The sequence below is a fragment of the Xenopus laevis genome, chromosome 8L (assembly GCF_017654675.1).
Source record: "Xenopus laevis strain J_2021 chromosome 8L, Xenopus_laevis_v10.1, whole genome shotgun sequence".
NCBI lineage: Eukaryota > Metazoa > Chordata > Amphibia > Anura > Pipidae > Xenopus > Xenopus laevis.
The window spans coordinates 17,863,668-17,880,576 of record NC_054385.1 but is presented as its reverse complement, the minus strand read 5'-3'; the positions used below and the strand labels follow the sequence as shown (position 1 = coordinate 17,880,576).

Sequence of the window (16,909 nt, the reverse complement as noted above, 5' to 3'; positions counted from 1 at the left end):
AGAGACTACAAAACTCTTCCCAGAGATAACAGCATATCAATAGCCAGCGTTTATACTAAATCATTACATTCCTAGAGCCGGAGTTTATATGGAACCATTACATTCCTAAACAGGGAGCACTTGTACTTTGTATTTATTAAAAATAAATGGAAGGTTATTTAGGGTCCTGAACATGAACTGCAGTAATCCAGGGAGAATGAGGGTGATCAGTTCCACTTTGATAAACACAGGGCAATAAACTCCCCCCCCCCCAGACCAGGGCTGACCTTAGGGCTTGAACTGTAGTCACATGACGAGCTCGTAAACTGACCTGAGAGGGTTTCTGTCCCTCCCAGCCCTCAGAGCAGATCTGGCAATTACAGCAACAGGAGAGTCCCCATGATGCTGCTGGGTTCATGGTAACATACCCAGCTCCATGGCTGCACCCCAGCACACACGCACTGGCATGAGATGGACACATGGGAAGGTACAGTACCCACTATAATCTGCACTGGGGACAATATTAGGATTTCACAACCTTATAGCTCTAATACTGAATGGGTTTGCTCTTGCTTCTTGGATACTGTACCTATAAGCAGGATTAGATTTTTCTACACACCCACAAACAGTTTTGATGAATCTCATGCACGTACTTGTACATAATCTCGTGCACACACACCCCATGCATCTCTGTGTTATTTGACAGATAAAGCCAATGTACAGACATATATATTACTTATTGTTATTATTATTTGCTGTCAGTTTGGAGCACTTATAGATGTTATCAGCCATGGCCTTAAAAACTTTTTAGCCAAAAATATATTCTTTGCTCATTTGTATGCAACTGGATCAATGGCTAATATTATATATTGCATAGAACTGCTTTTTTTTCTGCATTTATAAAGGTATAGGGTTATTTGAATATTAACCTTAATATTATGTTCTGTTGCCATCAATAAACTATTTGCTTTTATTATAAAATACTATTATCTTGTTATGAGATACAAGTTAAAATGTGTTGGTAATTCATATTTGCTGGTTTGACCTCCACATTTAAAAACAAAATCGCAAAACTTGTAAATTTAGCCCCAGATTTAATTAATTTTTTTTTTTTTACTAGATCTAAAAAAGAAATGGGGCAAATCGTTTAGGAAACCTATTAGCTTGATCTGACAAGTCTTTTTAGCGATGGATTATGCTGGTGTAAATATTATATATCCAGCCCACAAGTCCTGGATAACTCTGTTTACATATAACAAGTCAACACAAATTTCAATTGCAAGTGTAGCACAATTTACACTTACACTAAGAACAAGGCACCGTATTTGCATACTGTGCACTTCCATAAAAAAAGAACATGTTTGTTTCCCAAGCCATTGAAATACCCTGCGCCTCTTCTGTCTACCACCACTGTCCCATTGTTGGATGTGCAAGGTGTCTTGTCTCATCAACACCAAATATTCACCAAATTTTATAGATTTGTAGGCTGTAAACTGCCACTTAAATAGCTAAAAGTCGGCTGTCCCAAGCAGTCGCATGCTTGTGGCCTTTATTACTATATAAAAATAGAGATGTATTGTACTTTATAAAGTTCAGGTAGTATTGCTTTTGCAGGACCTGTGCTGAGTCAGTGGAGCAAATGTTACTTGTTCATCTCAAGACAAAATGTTTTGTGATTCCTTGAAACTGGCAATTCTAGATGGCCTTGTGGTGAGGCAGTGCCTGAAAGTAGTAGGTGTTATGATAGTTACATATTGTAATATGTTGTTGTTTTCTCACATAAGTATACTAGATCAGTAGTAGCCTCCCAAACCAATTCCAAAAGTAAGTTGGATTTGTAATCTTTACCCCCAAGAATGCCAAAATGAACCAAATAAATTGTGAACAACAAAACCAAAAGCCCTGCCAATACACCATATATAGAAGTTATGTTAATCTCACTGACAGTGAGATCAGGTTGATATGGTAAAATATTAGGCCACTGCTATATAAGAGATGAACCATAATCCCATGTTCTTCAGTTGAAAATTGGGGTTGGCATTGGATCTCAAGTCATAAACTGCTGGGCAGAGAATGAGATGAATGATGATTGACAAGTGTCACTGAGCTGCCAAAGGACAGGTTTTTGTGTAATACAGCAGTCTGCAAGGACATAATGTTAACACATAAGGCACACAAAGCATCTATGATTAATAGCTTTGGTACTGTATAAGCTCTTTATATTCCCAATGTCTTAAAATCAAATTCTAGTTTCATTAGGCACGGGGACCTAAATGGTATTCCCAAGGTTTCAGGTGGGTGGCACAGGACTCAAACCAGGCTTTTCTACTTCAGAGAGAAAAGTTGCTACTTGTAATCTGCCACCAAACACCCCCCAGCCCATCCGACAACTTGACACAGTCCAGGCCTTTGAGCATTTTGTAATCAACAATGTTTTGGGATAATCTGAAGGTCATTTAACAGATGGAAGCTTTGGATGCATCCATGACAATCCTAGTATTTAATTAGCCTTGTGAGAATTATCACCTTAGTTCACCGTACAGATGTATGCACATTTTTCATCCCAGCATGTCCTGCTGGAAAATTCCAATTCCTGTAGTTTAGACACAAACAGGAAATAATGATTGGGACTTTCTTATCGCTAGTTAGTCTATGTAGCAGCGCTAACAGTATCAAGGGATCGGTTAAAGGATATGCTTCATTTTTAGACATGTCTGGTGTATGTGTGCCTCACTGCTTACTTATATTCTTCTAGTGTAAAGTAATTGAAGTAATTGTACAACAGCTACTGTACAGTGACCAAAGTAGGATGGCCCGGGTGGCAAAGGTTTGTATATGCTCTAAATGCCACTAATTGTGAAACTGTCCTCTTCTGTGACTGGCATGATGTTTATTTAGCACAATGAGCAATTCTAGCTGCACAGGAATAGCCTTATGTACTTCATTGCCTTTACCTTCTTGTGGTTAATGGAGACTTCTTCCTCCAATCTTCCTCCAAAATTTGCAATCTGCCAGGTAATATTTTTGGCTTTGGCCAATGAAGCTGCCTCTTCCACTGATTATAGCTGTCAATCACTGAACACTTATTCTAAAGAAAAGCTTATCATGCTAAACTGGGAGCTTTGAATACAATTTAGCAGGATTTAACCCAACCTTGCAGTTTGTAATCTCTATATTTAAGTAGTTCACCTAATAATTCTTTCTGGTGGGGAGGGGCTATCTCACTGCCAAATTCAGCAGAGCAGCAAAATCCAGTCTTTCAGCACATGGGTTGACTGTCCAGGAAGTCTGTTGAGATGGGGGCTGGTTTGCTCCTTCAGGGGGAGGGGAAGGAGAGATTTTGGCATCTGTAAAGGATCAATAAGTGACAAGGCTTTTTAAGCCCTTTGTGTTTACATGTATTTGTGTTATCATTTAATATAAATTTAATATAGTTTTCGTTAAGTGGTCAACAATGAAATAAGAGTATTAAAATGTGCTTTGTAAATATGCCTGGTCTGTGGCACAAATGCAAGGTGATACACCATACAGTGACTTATGTACAGTTAGAACAGTTTTTTTTTAGTAGAAAATAGCAATGCTCCTGGAAATGACAAAAAGAGTTGCATGTCTGAGAATATCAGAATATAAAATGCATATGAGTCCATGGCTGTCAAGTTCTGAACTACAACTAGGGTTGCCACCTTTTCTGGAAAAGAATACCGGCCTTTCTATATATTTATCTTTTTTCCCTATTAACAACATTGGGATCAACCACTATCTTTACCGGCCAGGTGGCAACCCTAACTACAACACTTGAATAAACCCCCTAGTTCTCAATGACTGATGGCCAAGAGAACTTAACGCAAAACTTTGGATGTCTTTCACGAGAGATATAACTGACTTTATTATCAATATAGACAATGTGCCTCATATTCAGAGGTCATCTTGTTATCACATTATAATGTCATTCAAGCAGTCTGTTGGCCATAAAGATCCATTGAAAAGCCGTATCTGGCACTTGGACTTCCATTTGGGCAGATTTATTTAATGAATAAAGAATTATGCAGTCGGAACATTTACTTGTGCTTAACATTCTTAATGTATTCAAGATGGGAAGGCTAAAAAGGTTATAAAAAATGCATTACATGGTCTTAAATTTTGACAAGATTGGGGCTTAAGATTTCCCTTCAATCTCCTAACTACAGAGAGAAGTTATTTTCTTTAAAATGTTCAGACTTCTACCAAAGCCTAGCTGGGCCAAAAACGTATTTGAAATTTGCCCATCCCAATAGCATACCCAGGCTTACACGTGCACACAGTGTTTTCTGAACTAAATCAGGTTTTGAAATGCAAATTCCTTTCTAGAATGTAAACCTTGTTATTTGGCAACCCAGTATACTTGACTTGCAGCCTGAGGGCTGGGTGAAGCCTTTACATCTTTAGCTGGTTCCTTAAATGCCTGAGAAGGAGATTGTATTTTACTGGGGGGGGTTAGTTTATACTAATGTGTGTGTGGTCACAAACATGTTGTGGCACACTCTTGAGGTACAGTAGTCATATATTTGAACTTTCAACAACTGATTAGTTTAGTTTTTCAATTCCTTCTTTTGGACCTAAAATTTTAGAAACAAATTATGGACGTTGTATTCTGGTTGAGGGCACCGTGTGCGTTCAACATGATCTTAAAGTTTAAGTATATTATTTAATTAGAATATTCATTTATCATTAGAATAAAGTCACAATAATAACAATAAACCATGTCTTCCTCTCTAAAGAACATGGGTCTCCCATTACTGATTACATTTTCAATATATTTATTCAAACCTTGGTGCAAAGTTTGAGGAATGTTTAGATTAGGCGTAACCATAGCGTGATCATGTTACCCTTGTAGTCAGGTCTATCAGCAAGTTCCCATCAGGCAAATGCTAGAAAATGTAGTTCAATGCATCTGGAATGCTTTACAAGCTTTTTGGGATGATAGTTACCTGGGGTAGCCAAGGCGCTGAACAACTACTTTGTGTATATTTTACATTCCTGCCAAAACTGTAATTTCAATTATTCACTACTAATATTGGACCTAACCATTCCAAAGGTTTAGACCTAATATTAGTCAGCCTCATGAATTGGTTTCAGATACAGAGTGTGATACAAAGTCCACTGACTTTGGAACAGAAACTGTATATTCGTTGCCCTAATGTCACCACAGTTCATATATTGCTTGGGAATATGGATGGAACCCCACCATGACCTTTGGAAACAATGCCCCCTTTAATGTGCACTGGGGGAGGATTTACAGAGGGAGAAGCCATAAAATTCTACAGGGTTCAAGACAAGGTTGAGCACTGAGCTTTGTCATTTTCACACACTGCAATTGTGTTTTCTTTAGCACTTGTGTTACAATGAGGTAAAGCCAGGACTCCAGATAGAGATAAACGGACTGTGCAGCCACATGTTGTTGTCACAATCCTGCTTGCTGTTTTTTTCCCTTACCCAAACATTACATTGTGTTATCTGTGCAGATTTCTGTTTGCTAGCTCACCTGTGGACTAGACCAAAAATTGATAGGGCTCGAGGTAAAACCTCTAGCTACCCTCCTCCGCTCTTTGGTCTTCAGGCTGAAGTAATCAATCCTTAGGTACAGGCCCTCATGCATATCATTAACACTGATGATATAATTACAAAGGTACAGAAACCCACTGGGGCTCGTTTTTTTTCCCCTAATATCAGTGCATATTTCTTCCAGTGAGGTAACCAATCAGCAATTGAGCTTTGACCAGACTATTGTATATATAATATAAATAGGATATTGCTAAATGCAAAAGAACTGATCTTTAAATAGTACAAGAGACCTTGGTTTGCTTATGACCTTGCATTACACAAAGGATTGACAGGTCCAGCAATAGAGAGCCCTACCCATAAGGCAAACCAAAGTAGTAGATTTAATATCAAGTATCAGAATTTTGGAGGCTTTCTGTTTGCAAAAGGAGTCCAAGGTTATTGATTGAGAGACAACTCTATTGATCCAGGAAGGCTCCAGATTGCCATGTTTGGATCAGGAAGGAATGTGTTTTCACCTTTGTGGCTCAGTCAACTTAGGATCTATTGTCTGTGTGTGTTACAAGACAATTAAGCCCTATGGAAGGTTCAACTTCTATATTGACTATACATATAATTCATTATATGGGAATAATCCCTTCATTCAGGCAACTGATGAACAATAAAGCAACATGTGTAATGTCTGCAGTACATTTACCACTTTTCCTGGAAACTGCTATCTGCCTCTACATGTCCATCAATTACATGTACCACCTTCTATGGAGAGCGGTTCCTTGCCTCCCTTGTACTTTCTGTAGTCCTTCCTCCCATCAAGCACACTCTAGGTGACCTCTATTTTTCTCCATTCATTTGCACCATACTATTGACTTGCCGCTAGAGATACCAGCCCTGCATTGTGTATCGAGGCTTCATTGGCCTCTGGCAGTGATGGCAAAGTCTCTCTCTCGCAATATGTAAAATGAGGGCCCTCAGATTTCAAGGTTAAAGGATGTGGTTTACATACAAATGCAAGAGAGTGCCACAGAGAGGTCAATGGTAATGCTGTTCCCATCCACCCAAAACTTGGCTGTGTGACACAAGGAACCCCATTAAAATGCAGAAAAAACAGAGCGGGCAGGGTCAGAAGTCAGAAAATCAAAAGGGCCTTGGGAGCCCTTAATAGGGTCATTCGGAATTCCTAGAGAGTCTTGTAAAACCAAAAACCTTTGCTCTGTGACAGATCCCAGGCTGAATGATGAACAGAATGTCACATCCTGACTTCTTACAACATTTACTGTGTATCAGCCTATAGCATCGGTATTTTTTTAAATGATCACTGCTGAGACATTTATACATGTGCTTGATTAGAAGTCAGTTCTTCATGGCCTTCTGGCTACCCTTACTTGATATTACCATATGCATTGAAAATATACCCTATACCCAACTCGTCACATGAATAATTGAATATAGGTTTTGTTGTTAAGCTACAGTCCCCATCCCCAGTATGCATCTATAAGGCCAAGTCAGCAAACTTGAATATCGGACAGTTATCAGTCGGACATGTTTAGAAATGCCATTGGATAGCTGTATGATTGTCATATAGTCAAGTCAATGAATTTTATTGCAAATTCAATAAAAATAATTTTAAAAGAAGCAAAGAAATGCCATTGGATAGGGAGTGCATGAGCACATTGCATTCCTTAACCAACAGGTCACCATAGGCCCTAGTGGATTGAGTCTGATTTGTCAAATGAGCATATCTGGCCTTGTATGGCCACCTTAACAGGCAATGCCAACCTATATGTGGCCAGCTTTATAGGAATGCCCCTATGGGCCATATAAAGCAGCTATATAATATGCATTAGCTGAAGAATGCATAGGGTTGCCACCTGCCCAGTATTTTACCAGCCTGTCCGGTAAAAATTAGGTTGATCCCAATGTTATTAATAGGGGAAATGAATAAAAATATAGGAAGGCCGGTATTTTTTTTTAAAGAAAAGCTGGCAACCCTAGGCATGCAGTATGGCAATCCAACCCCCATCTTTCCCCCATGTGTAAGAATACACAACACAAAATGCTGTGCCCTAATAGTCTGTGTACCGGTGGAAAGTTGAAACTAGTACTTTTGATCTATTTGTTATACAAGGCTATAGGCTTAAGGGCAGAGACACACGTGGAGATTCAGGGAGAGTTAGTCGCCCGGCGACAAATTGCCTCTTCTTCGGATAACTAATCTCCTTGCAATGCCCTCACGCCGGCTAGAATCGAAATCACCGGCGGGATGGATCGATTCGTTTTCCCAAGTCGTCCAAAGTTTCCTCGTGAGGCAGCTTTAGGCGACTTCGGAAAACGAAGCGCTCCGAGTGCCATCCCGCCAACGGGAAGGCAGCTTGGGAAGATTAGTCGGCTGAAGAAGAGGCGATTTGTCGCAGGGCGACTAAATCTCCCACAAATCTCCATGTCTGTCTCTGCCCTAACGGCAGGGGCAGATTCGGGGAGATTTAGTCACCTGGTGACTAATCACCTCTTCGGGGCGACAATCTCCCTGAACAGCCCTCCTCCGGAAGTCAAAGCGCCGTGAGTGCATTGGCGCAGGCGATTTTTCATTTTAGCAGGCGGAAGGCAGGGGTAAGGCAGTTCGGGTAGATTGTCACCCCGAAGAAGAGGCGATTAGTCGCCAGGCGACTAAAGGTGGCCATAGACGCCACAATTACAATCTTTCTTGGAAAAGATCTTTCCAAGAAAGATCGTTAGTTTCAATACACACGTGTAGAGCTCAGCACTAACAATGGCCGATGTTTGGGTCCCTTTAAAGGCACCCGATCAAAATTTTCCGCCCAGCCCAATCGACGAGCTGATATCCAAGTCTTCTGACGATATTGGTCGGCTCTTTTCCCACCATACACGCACCGAATATCGAACGAAAATTTGTTTCTAACGATATTCTCTGTGCGTCTATGGCCATCTTAAATCTCCACTAATCTGCCCGTGTGCCCCTGCCCTAAAAGTGCAAAGGAAGCCGGTTCCACTGTTATCTTGCTTATTAGGCTGAAAAGAAACCCAGAGACAAGTCCTGTACACTGAAACAGAAACTGGAAAGCTAATCCCTTCCCTACATTTCATCAGATAAAGCAAGGGCGGGTGATCAGAAAATTCATGGTTAGAAAGAGAAGAGCTGGAATTGCAGATTGTTCCAAGTGAGATGTTCAAACAGATTAACAGGCTTGTCTTAGTCTGTCCAGAGCATTCCAGTGCTGACATCTACCAGCCCCCAAAATGCCTCCCCAGGAAGCCGTAAATAAATACCTATACAATTAAGATTTGCATACCATTCTTCATATATTCACATCACACAATGGACTGTATAGGGGTCCGCTTGCCTTTGAGATCTAGGGCATCATTGTACAAGGATGGGATCACTTATCCTGAAACCTATTATCCAGAAAGTCCCAAATTACTGGAATAATCTCCCATACCGTCCATTTTATGCAAATATTTCTCATTTTAACAAATGATTTCCTTGTTCTCTGTATAAAAAAGCAGTAAATTGCACTTGATGGTGGCTAAGCTGCATGAATCCATATTGATGGCAAAATAATCCTATTGGGTTTCTATGAATACAGATGTAGCTACATAGTACAGGTATGGGGCCTGTTATCCCAAATGCTTGGGACCTGAGGTTTTCCGGATAATGGATCTCTCTGCAATTTGGATCTTCTTACCTTTAGTCCACTAGAAAATCATGTAAACATTAAATAACCACAATAGGCTGGTTTTACATCCAATAAGGACTACTTGGACCTTAGTTTGGATCAAGTTCGAGGTACTGTTTTATTATTACAGAGAAAAGGGAAATCATTATTAAAAAATTTGGATTATTTTGAGTCTATGGGAGATGGCCTTTCTGTAACTCTGAGCTTTCTGGATAACGGATCCCGTACCTGTAGTAGTATTATAGCCATTTTTTTTTATGGATTCAAAGGACTTTACATATAAAAAAAACAAAAATCAAATGTATATTAGAGGGCATATACAGGTCATGGAACTTCTAATATCCTAATATTTTTACAGATGTTTCTTAACCTTTATTTTTTTAGGAGACCCAAATTAAGTCAGGTTTTCAGATAAGTTAGCACAAAAATGTACCGGTATGGGATCTGTTTTACAGAAATCCGTTATCCAGAAAGCTCAGAATTATGGAAAGGTGGTCTCCCATATACTCCATTTTATCCAAATAATCAAAATGTTTACAAATTTCCTTTTTCACTGTAATAATAAAACAGTAGCTTGTACTTGATCCCAACTAAGATATAATTAATCCTTATTAGAAGCAAAACCAGACTATTGGGTTTATTTAATATTACCTGATTTTCTAGTAGACTTCAAGGTATGAAGATCCAAATTACAGAAAGATCTGTTATCTGGAAAACCATAGGTCCTGAGCATTCTGGATAACAGGTCCCATACCTGTACAGTATTAACAGAAGCAGTCATAAAATCCCCACTAATCACATTCGCTCTATGAGCATAAGGTGCTGTGCGCAGTGATTCCCACAGGGTGAGCTGCGTAACTACGGAGGTGATGGTATAGCAACCGACCTCTAGAATCCTAGTGCCCCCAGTGGTATAATATACTCACTAGACGTGAGACATGGAAGGCGGAAGCGTTGCGGAAGCGTTTTTCACAAGTCGCTCTGAGAGGAAGCCAGTTTGGCGAGGATGCCGTCGCTCTGAATTTGCGGAAGCGTGTCACTGATATGCACATTGGACTCAAAGGGACGCCGAGGAACTGAAAGCGCAATATGGAATGCACAGGACACTTTTTTTCAATGCGTTTTGACAACGGATGTTTGGGAGTGTGATTTTAATTATTTATTAAACTTGTGAAAAACGCTTCCGCACATGTCCATTTATCTCTCCACGTTAAGCGGATTAAGAAGTCGTCTCAGAACAGGAAGAAATAGATTTTAACCAACGCCTTCCTTCTCTCACGTCTAGTGAGTATAATATACCACTGGGGGCACTAGGATTCTAGAGGTCGGTTGCTATACCATCACCTCCCTAGTTACGCAGCTCACCCTGTTGGAATTTGGGGACACCATAGCATAGATTCAAACTTATATTTTTTTTTTAAACGGCTTCCTAAGTTTTGTCAAGCAATAACTTTTTGAACAAAGCAAAGCTCAGGAAATAGTTTTTCACTGAAATTGAGGTTATTACACTGTCCCTTTAACGACTGGTTACATTCTTTCCAGCTGGTTAGGCAGACATGTACATATCTAGTGCTTTAGTTCTGCCTCTCCGTAACAGGGTTCACGCTGGAGCATCACTAGTGATGTAATTCGGGTTAAGAGCAGGTCAGGAATGCCACACGCATTGTCTTATGAATGAAAGAACTTGCACGCCCACAACTGCTGCCCTTGATTTTGCAGAGCCATATTGGTGCACGGATCTGTTTAAAAGAAGGCAATAAAGACGGCACCCTCTGTACAGTTACAATGCCACGGGAATTGTAGAGAATACAATTCATTGCTTTTTTTTTTTTCCATTTTGCAATCAATGTTTTAGCCGGGCTAATCAGCTCGTTTTATAGCGACCCTTTAAATCATAAGCTCTTGCAAGTAGGATAACTTTTATTATAAACTATTGTAAAGCACTGCATAACTTGCTGGAGCTATAGAAATAAATGATGATGACAATTTTATTCCTGTTTCCGTGAAGAACAGTGACAGCGAGATAATAGACAAGCTGGTAAAACTCATCCAGGCCACTTGTTCACATGTCTATATATTAAGCGGAAATGGCAGCATTGACAATGTCGCCACATACAGGAGTACTGAGTAGGTGCTAGGAAGCCAAAATTCAGCAAGCCAGGAAAGACAGAAGCTCTACAGATCTATAGGTTTAAGGTGGCCATACACGGGCAGATAAAGCTGCCGATATCGGTCTTTGGACCAATTTGACAGCTTATCTGCCCGTGTATGGGGGCTTCCGACGGGTCTTCCCGATCGATATCTGGCCATGATATAGATCGGGAAGGTTTGATTTTTAACCGACCCGTCGGAGCCCCTTGGCGTATCGTATTTTGATCGTTCGGCCATACGGAATTACCCCCGATATAGCCATGCCGTTAGTGGCATATCGGGGAAAGATCCGCTCGTTTGGCGAAGTCGAAGTGTATGGCCAGCTTTAGAGCATGTGTGTGTTAGAGGCAATTATGACCATAGCAACCCATAAATATATTGTAGAATCAATCTTATACTTCTGAACCCAAGAAAGGCTTTGTTGTGTATTTGCTCAATGAAACCAAGCATTCCACCATCTTTCCATAACAACATAGATGTCAATAGGCACCAACATTCCATCTACATTTTTTTAGGCTGTTGGCAAAAATATATGTTATGTGCATACTTTTATGTGTGCAGTTTTATTGTTTGAGTCTAGGCCAATTATGTGGGTGCATACAAACATTTTTAGGCAGTGCAATTTGTGTTTTTTTTTGTGCTGGTATCATGTAATATAAGTGTATTAAAATAGTTACATTTTAATTTGTGTATGGGCTGTGTTGCATTGAACTGATATAGTATGGACTATACCAATTTAGCATGCACCTATACTGAATACTTGATTGAGTCTGTTCCCTATTTTATCTATTCTAGCAGTACTGGAATGTCCGCTTATTGATTCTTTGAGACTACTGTGAGGTCAGCACTCATCCTTTGATATAAATAGCACTCAGTGACAGTTTTGTGACTCCTTGAAAGGAATTCCTGAAGGCTTTTGCTTTCACCGCTAACTAAAATCAAAATGGCATGAAGGTACCAGTGCCTTCCTTTAGTATTTAGCAGAGAGAGAGGTACCCTGCATGTGGGAATTCTTTCTGTCCTCCAGAAAAACACAGAATTTACCCTTGGACTCATTGGGGACCCTACCAGCAGACTGGTACTTCTATTCTTTAATAGAAATGATTGTGTTTGAACATCCATGGGTATGACTAGATTCCTGTGTTTGGCCAACTCCAGGCCTCATAAGAGAACTGCAAGGACATCTGCATGTTTAGCTGTGGCCCTTTTACAATCTGGATATGGAAAACCAGACCATATACTTGACACAGTGCAGTTGTGCACAATATTTAGAGGCATGTGTGGTTTGTAAATCAATATTTTGTTTGTTCTGCCTCCTGATAAATCAAGGTTTTCAGCACAGGTGGTTCCCAGGGGTCAGCGTGGGATAAAGGGATTAAGATGTTTACTCAGCGGCTACAGCATTGTGTTTACTAGCAGCTGTAACCCCCTCTGTCAGTCCTTTACACTAACCACACCACTATGGTGTTCCATACGAATCAAGGGGCTGTCCCATGTTCAAATCCCTATAGAAAATAAGGGGTTTGTGGTTTTATATTGTCCTTTACAAGTGTCCTGGCTCTTTATGTTCAATCGAGGATGAGTTTTCTGAATGCCCAGCCCAAGTTATTTATCATACATAGGTCCACTTTTTAGCCACCCACAGATCCATTCATGTGGCTCATAAGCCAAATGAGGGAACCTCAAGGCAAGTGTGGGCCAGTGCCATAATCAGCAAGAAAACTGCAGTGGTCAGATTCCCTCGTGTCTAGGTAATGTTATATTAGAGCTAATACAGTGCATTTATCATAATGGAATTTAGAGACATGGGATGCTTTGTCTACTGCTGTCTTCTGACTTATCACAACCGACGCCTCCAAAATGTCCCCATACACCATAGTCCTTAAAGGTGATTTACTCTGCAAGTATAATGGCAGCTCCCATATATGTCAATGCAAACACAAGTTCTGTGCATATTCTTAATTAAGTAAAAAAAAAAAATAAAAAGCAAATCTAATTTAAAAATATTTTTATGCTTTCTTTGGGTACTGTCCCATTTTTTTTGTTGTATGAATGCGATGAATTATTTATACAGAAAGAAGGCATTCTCCCGTAACTTCATGAACATGAATGGGCGCATTGTGTTATTGTCAATGTTCCATTGTTTTATTAGCTACAAACCATTAACTGCCATAAAATTGTGCGCATTGCGAAAGGCTGCAACTGCCCTGGAATCAGTTCACTGTTGTGGCAGCACCGGTGCTCAGTGCTCCACCCTGTTAATAATGAGAGAAAGCAGGCACATTTCCTAAAAACTGAATTATTTAAACATTTTATAGATTGTAATTCATTGTCTCGGAACTCCGTAATGTAGACGCACGTTAACCCCTTTGTTTCCAGCAAGGCCAGCAGCAAGCACATCACAAAGCTTTGACTCTCCTCTCCGCTGTCACAGCTAAGTGGTTAAAGCTGCATTTTATTCTGCCCCAAAAGAAGAGAGAAATGCAAATTGGGTGGCCGGGAGCTAGAGGAGCTGTCATATGAGATCTGATATTGTCTGATTTTAACATTCCCACTGCGACAGAATTGGGCTGCCGACTTGGTGAGCCCGATCTTCCTTGGCGTGCCGTCATTTCCAGGGACGTAGATGTCAGACCGAAAGAGGAAACTGTCAGGATGATTACTGGAACATTCAGCTTCGTTAACCTAGATGTATCCTCATTATCTTGGATCTGCGTTTAATCTTAAATCACGCTTCACATTGCAAGTCAGTTAAAATAACTCTCCTTAATGTATCTCTCTGCTGTATCTGGCAGCCGGGGCTTTATCTGTCCTGTAAATCCTTCCCTTTGTTTTACAGTGAACAGACGCGTGTAAAATATAAAGGATAATAAAAATTATCCCAATGCATTGTGTTTTTAGTCCCATGTAAAATAGATCATGATACACAGTCAGGATGTGAGCTATGTAGGGTGTGATTGGATTGAATAATAATAATAATTTCTATAAAATTAGACGCTGCCTTTTGATGTTTGTGTTAGAATAAATGTGGCCATGTTTGTCTTTGTGTTGTATTCTGCCACATGTGATGACTTTTGTGTGCTTGTTGCAAAGGCTTGGGCAATGGGACATTGGTGGCAGCCATAGTGTCCACTACCTTGTGTAGGTTATTTAGCCCAGGTATCCCCAACTTTTTTTTACCTGTGAGCCACCTTCTAATGCAGTAAACCCCAACCAGTAGCTTGTGATTAACATGTTGCTCTCCAACCCCTTGGATGTTGCTCCCAGTGGCCTCAAAGCAGGTGATTATTTTTGAATTTCTGGCAAGGAGGCAAGTTTTGGCTGCATAAAAACCAGGTGCACTGCCAAACAGAACCTCAATGTTGGTTGACAATCCACATAGGGGCTACTAAATGGCCAATCACAGCACTTATTTGGCACCCCAGGAACAGTTTTCATGCTAGTGTTGCTACTCAACTCCTTTTACTTCTGAATGTTGCTCACGGGTTCTAAAGGTTGGAGATCCCTGAATGTATAAAAGGTTGCAGAGCAACACAAGCATACCATTCCTGGGAGTGCCAATTATAGTCTGTGATTGGTATTGGTAGTCTCTACGTGGACTGTCGGCTCACAGGAGGCTTTGTTTGGCGGTTCAACAGTTTTTTATGCAACCAAAACTTGGTTCCAAGCCAGGAAATTAAAAAATAAGCATCTACTTTGAGGCTGCTGGGAGCAACATTGAAGGGGTTTGTGAGCAACATATTGCTGATTGGGGATCATTGATTTAGCCTAAATAGAAAGCATTACAAGTATGCTGTGCAGCAAACCATACTGCCTGCATTTAAATGACATTGGGAAGTGGTGGCAGATTCGTCAAAAAACATATATGCGCTACTCTGAAATAGACGATGAAGATGGTTATTCCCTGTTTGCCTTTTTGCAGCATCACGCATACTGCCTCTAGGGCCAGTCACTGGCAGGTAGGACTCAGAACAATGTTCACACGCTGCACGTCAGTCCAGATATGGGTTTTATATGGAAAGTTAGACTTTATTTTTAACCCAGTCTTCACAAATCAGGCACATATTGTTTCGACCAAGCAGACGTTCATGGGAGTTGCAGGCATTATTGCCCTGCCTGAGATTATGGTGTTCATTTACTAAAGTGCAAAAATGACTGGCTAAAACAATAATACCAGAACTGGTTTACTAAACTGCAATCAGTGTAAAATGTATGATTTTTTTGGCAAGATAGCATAAGATATGCCTCTATCCTTGAATAAAGTCTATCAAGTTTGACCATTGATTATTTCCATTTTCTAGATGACCGTGTTGATCAAAGAGCGTGCCTTATCTGCGGGGACCGTGCCACAGGATTGCATTATGGCATCATCTCTTGCGAGGGCTGCAAGGGATTCTTCAAGCGCAGCATATGCAACAAACGTGTATATAGATGCAGTCGGGACAAGAACTGCGTTATGTCGCGCAAGCAAAGGAACCGCTGCCAATACTGCAGGTTACTCAAGTGCCTCCAGATGGGGATGAATCGCAAAGGTAAGGAGCTGAGGCAGTATATATAATGGAGGCAAACACACCAACATTTCAGTGGGGCATTACATCTCTTCCTTTAGCTTTACATGTATCAAGCAAATCAGTATAGGTAAAACACAGATATGAAGATATTTTAATGAAACCCATTTTGCAGTGTGAAAATATATTTTTATCATGATGCCTTTTTTACCGCTATACTTCTACGGATTTTTAAGGTGGAGCCAGTGTCATTTGAGCCATTACCTTTATATGGTACTGTGTGGGGTAACCCCAGCAATTAAATGTCCCCATGGTCTGCTGGCAGATGCTCCCAGTGATAATGTATGAGCCTGGCATCACTATTTGCTCCATGTGCTCTATACATGATGATTCCGATATACTGTAATGATGCCAGCAGCAGTGCATTTTAACTAGGGATGCAACAAATCCACTTTTTTGGATTCGGCCGAACCCCCGAATCCTTCATGAAAGATTCGGCTGCTAGAGAAAAACAGAGCCGTGGCAAAAATATTTTTTACTTCCTTGTTTTGTGACGAAAACTCACACGATTTAAAGGATTCCGATTCGGTTCGGCCAGGCACAAATCCAAATCCTGCTGAAAATGGGCGTATCCTGGCCGAATACTGAACCGAATCCTGGATTCGGTGCATCCCTAATTTTAACTTCAGTGAATTTCCATTGAGACCAAATTCTGGTTCCGGAAACCTATTTTTCACTCCTAAAATGTCCATTTTCATGGCATACCCCGTAGGCCAACACAAGTTATCAGCGCAGTGAAGGGCATTCGGATTATTCTAAAATGTACTACTGCCCTAAGATAGGCAGCTCTTGTTCACTGTTTTGCCTTCAGGCTGATGGTTAAAGTATATCTGTGTTGTTGGCCACATGTATGTGGACGGGGCAATTCATGGGATGTCACTGTTGACATTGCTCTGGTCTTGCTCATATTAACCCTGGACTTTGTTGTGTGTGTAGATATCCCGTTTAAACAGAGACTTGCCTATCTGATTCCTGTCTCAG

At 40.5% G+C, this 16,909-nt stretch overlaps 1 protein-coding gene across 11 annotated transcripts in view; it reads left to right on the top strand.

Annotated features, from left to right (window-relative positions):
* nr6a1.L (nuclear receptor subfamily 6 group A member 1 L homeolog) overlaps positions 1-16,909 on the top strand; it is a 169,325-nt gene that overhangs the window by 130,447 nt on the left and 21,969 nt on the right. For 10 of the 11 annotated variants that reach the window (XM_018229561.2, XM_041572498.1, XM_041572499.1 and 7 more), the window contains one exon: positions 15,662-15,892. In XM_018229561.2, the coding sequence (XP_018085050.1) occupies positions 15,662-15,892 (231 nt within the window). Of the gene's footprint in view, positions 1-307; positions 467-15,661; positions 15,893-16,909 lie in introns of those variants that run through there. The other variant, XM_018229565.2, reaches the window with a different exon arrangement.